The following is a 3,846-nucleotide window of genomic DNA, read 5'->3' on the forward strand; positions in this document are numbered from 1 at the left end:
CACATCATAACTTCCCACATGAGAACTTTCTCTAAAAGCCTCAATGGTGAAAGCCTCATGTTTGGAAGCTTGAAAATTAAGTAAACTTACTTCACTATATAGAAATAACTCTCAACACATGCACACAACATCAAAAATATACTCTCATATATACAAACATATAGTCAGGATCACGATTGCCCAATAAAGGACTTGTCCAAACAACACAATACAAATGAAATTAAATAAGTAGCTTATATTAGAGGAGAAATACAATCCACTAAAGGATCAATGTTCCAACGACATATACTATGCAATGATAAACGCATATGATGCAATCAAATATAAGAGGGGGATTTTTTTCGGCGAGCAAATTCGGGCGAGCAGTTTCCCAAATATGGCAAGTAGTTTTTCATTCTCTCTCTCTCTCTCTCTCTCTCTCTCTCTCTCTCTCTCTTTGTCTGGCTTACTCTCTATTTTTGTCTCTCTTATCTATCTCTCTCAATAGCAAAATAAAATTACCCTAATAAAATGATACAATCCCAAATAAAATTACTCCATGGAAATTGTTTCAATAAAATGATACCCCAAAACACTTTGCATATCCCATACATCTCTGAAGTTAAATTAGGAACATGAGTTGTCCACTAAATCAATGCAAGGTAACTTCGTTCTTTGCGTAGACTTTCGGTTACCTCCCTTTCTGTTTGTAATAGCCCACTTTAAGCCATATCCTCCCGACACTTACGAGAGTAAGTCTCCTCGGCATTTTACATTGGTTGATGCTCCCATTCACTGCATATACGGGTTCTCACTCCATCCTTGGTGATTCCTATTTATTTCCAGTCGATATGTATAGCGACACATGTTTTGGATGCTTATACAAACCCTAACTTTTGATCAAGTTTCAAAACTACCTCCCTAAAACCGTCCAAATTTGATGAACCTCTTGTAGTGAGAGTTCATTTGACCACTTAATCTTGAAACAAAAAACACATTATTACAATGGCTTTATGTCTCTTATTATCTATTGCAATTATAAAGTTTTTTCTTTACACGTACTACTTTAACACAATTTAAAGAATAAAATCATTTCAAATTAGTGGATTGAATGTCATAGAATGTACCTAACAATCACTTATAAGTACTTCAACACAAATGAATCTCTAATAAGTACTTCAACACAAACGAATCTCTAATTGGTGGACTGTATGTCATAGAAAGTACTCAACAATCAGTTATTATGATGAGTAACTTCAACGAGAAATCAATCCTTGGACCATAAACAAGGCTGTTACATCATTTTAAAGACATGATTCCTCAAAGACCATAGGTTAATGTGTGCTACATTTGTTGGGTATCGTTTGGAGAGCTATGGTATGATGCCAAGAGTGCTTTTGGGAGCAATGCATATAAAAAGGAGACGCCCGCCTCCCCGCCCCTTTTGCCGAGGAGGTATACACAAGGGTGGGCCAAAATCGGAGAAGGGTGCCGCTAAATCTGGCGGCTATTGTCGTAGTTGGGCGTCTCCGCGCTCGGAGGAGAAGGGCGCTGCTTGATAAACCCGGCAGCTATTGTCCCCATAAACATCAATACCTTCGGGCGTTTGAAATCGCTCATGCTTTCTCTTTGTTCTTGGCCGATTCGTTGCCGTCCCTTATCAAGGCTCTCGGCATCATCTCAATGGCTGCGTTCGGCTCATTGTCGGGATCGCACGGCTGAGTTGAGGACGAGGACGAGGACTCGAGAAATTGAACAACCTCGGCGAAGCCTCTAGCTGCAGCTCGCTGCAGAGGCGTGGATCCATCTGGCAGCGTAGTAGCATCACGATCTGCGCCGGCTTCCACCAGGGCTTGCACGCATTGGAGGTGTCCCTCCACGGCAGCGAAATGAAGCGGCGTGGCGCCCTCATGGTCAGGGGGGTCGAGGGCGGCCCCTTTTTCTAATAGCAGGCGGAGGACGCTGACGTTGTCGGAGGCGGCGGCCAGATGGAGGGCGGTGCAGCCGCGGGGGTCTTTGGCATTCACGTCCACCCCTCTCTCCAGCAAGGTCTCGGCAACATGAGTGTGCCCGGAGTAGAGAGCTTCGAACACGGGTGTCTGCCCAATCTTGCTATAAACCTCGTCCTTGCAACCGGCCGCGAGCAGAACCTTCACCATGTTGATGTCTCCTGCAGAGGCGGCTATGTGCAGGGCCGTTCTCCCACACGCATCCTGGCTGTCAAGGCTAGTGGAAGCGTCTCTTTTCATCAGAATTGTCACTACATCCTGCAGGTCCCCGCGGGCGACGAGGTGCCTGAGGATGGTGCCCCCAGTGTAAACCACCCTGAGCTTTGCGTCCACGAAGACCTGCTTCTTTCGAGAAGCGAACCATTCGGGGGGGACCCTGGCCGGGAAGGCGGCCACCTCGTTGATGGCCGGCGCGACTGCCGCTTTCACTAGAAATTTATCCCTGCTATGCGGGAAGCGCTCCGGCAGCTCCGCTTGCGGCTTCAACGTGATCTCCACCGCGCAGCTCCCCAACGGCGCCACAAATCCATTGGGTGGCTTCACCCAGAACTTGCTGGGACAACTTGCCTGCACCTTGAACGCCACGTTCATTGTATGCATCAGATTCGTCAGATGGATCGTTGCCCTGCACTTGCAACCCAATTTGAAATCCACACTCACCTCTCTCTCCTCTACTATTATCAGCTTGTCCATCTTATTGGTTGCATTTTGCTTTTCCTCGTGGTGTTTCCGCAGTTCCTGAGTCCTCGGTCTTAACGGGCTGTTTAAAGCTATGATATTCCCAATGCCATTCACAATATAGATGACAAATGGCATGCGGTTTTCTCAATGGTAAAGGTACCAAACGCGTTGTAATCGCAAGAATATTATTTCAGAAAATCTTTTTTTTAAATCAAAATGTATATATATATATACTGAAATGATATATATATATATTATTATTATTATTTCAGAAAATCTTATACGAGAAGGACACCACAAATTTAATGTGTTTTAAGTTATGTTATGTTTACTTGGGTGTTGAGTACATGGTAGCCCCTTATTAAATCTTGGTACTTAATGTAGGAGTTAGCAAGACTTTACTACAAGCAAAACCCTTAACAAACATGCACAAAGACTTGTGTAAATTGTAGCTATAACTTGAGGAATCCACACAATCGTTTGGAATCTACCTTTCAATGGGAAAGACATAATTTGAGCATATCAACTACTCCAAATTGGTCAGAGTAACATGGGTATCATAATCCTTGGAATGCACCTTTTAGTGGGAAAGGCATGACTTGATCATATCAACTCCAAATTTATCGGAGGTGGTAGATTTAGAATCTAATTTTCAATCTCTTTCTAATTGTATGTCACTTGTGAGAGTTTTAATGTAAAATATAAAAGGTTCACCATGGTCCCCTTTTTTCTAGAAAAGTGATGACATGAATCTTCTTAGAGGGTCTTTTTGAGTCCAAATTTTGTGAATATCCAAAGTTTTTTTAAAATCTTGAACTTCTCTCGTGAGAGAGCTTTCATGAACATATCTACCACAGTATTGTGTGTAGAAACATAAGCCACGCTAATATCTCTTGCAATATGGTGGACAAACCATACTCTAACATTGCCCTGGTCTAAAATCGAACAATGGTTTCATGAGGTGAGAAGTGCATATGAATGCTATATGTTTTATACATGAGGTACATGCATAAGTGAGTTACATATTCAGCCCAGATCCAATGGGGATTCGAGGATGTACAATATGATTCATGAAAGTGTGAGAGATGATGTTAGAGAAACCATCAGCCACCTTCATCTTCATGCACGATGGAGGGCGCATCTTCGGAGTGCTAGCTCTGAGACATAATCCTATTCC

The 3,846-nt window shown here is 43.0% G+C and overlaps 1 protein-coding gene across 1 annotated transcript; it reads right to left on the reverse strand.

The window, feature by feature from the left end:
• Positions 1–1,397: 1,397 nt before the first annotated feature.
• On the reverse strand, positions 1,398–2,695 carry LOC147620402 (protein VAPYRIN-like). The gene has a single exon (XM_086825405.1). It carries the CDS (start codon positions 2,679–2,681, stop codon positions 1,596–1,598), a length of 1,086 nt encoding a protein of 361 aa, XP_086681531.1. The 5' UTR covers positions 2,682–2,695; the 3' UTR covers positions 1,398–1,595.
• Positions 2,696–3,846: the final 1,151 nt, after the last annotated feature.

The sequence above is a fragment of the Cibotium barometz genome, chromosome 31 (genome assembly GCF_041138505.1).
Source record: "Cibotium barometz isolate CiBa-2024 chromosome 31, ASM4113850v1, whole genome shotgun sequence".
NCBI classification, from domain to species: Eukaryota; Viridiplantae; Streptophyta; class Polypodiopsida; order Cyatheales; family Cibotiaceae; genus Cibotium; species Cibotium barometz.

Coding starts and splice junctions, on each gene's coding strand:
- LOC147620402 (XM_086825405.1), bottom strand. CDS start 2,681: ATGGACAAGCTGATAATAGTAGAGGAGAGAGAGGTGAGTGTGGATTTC.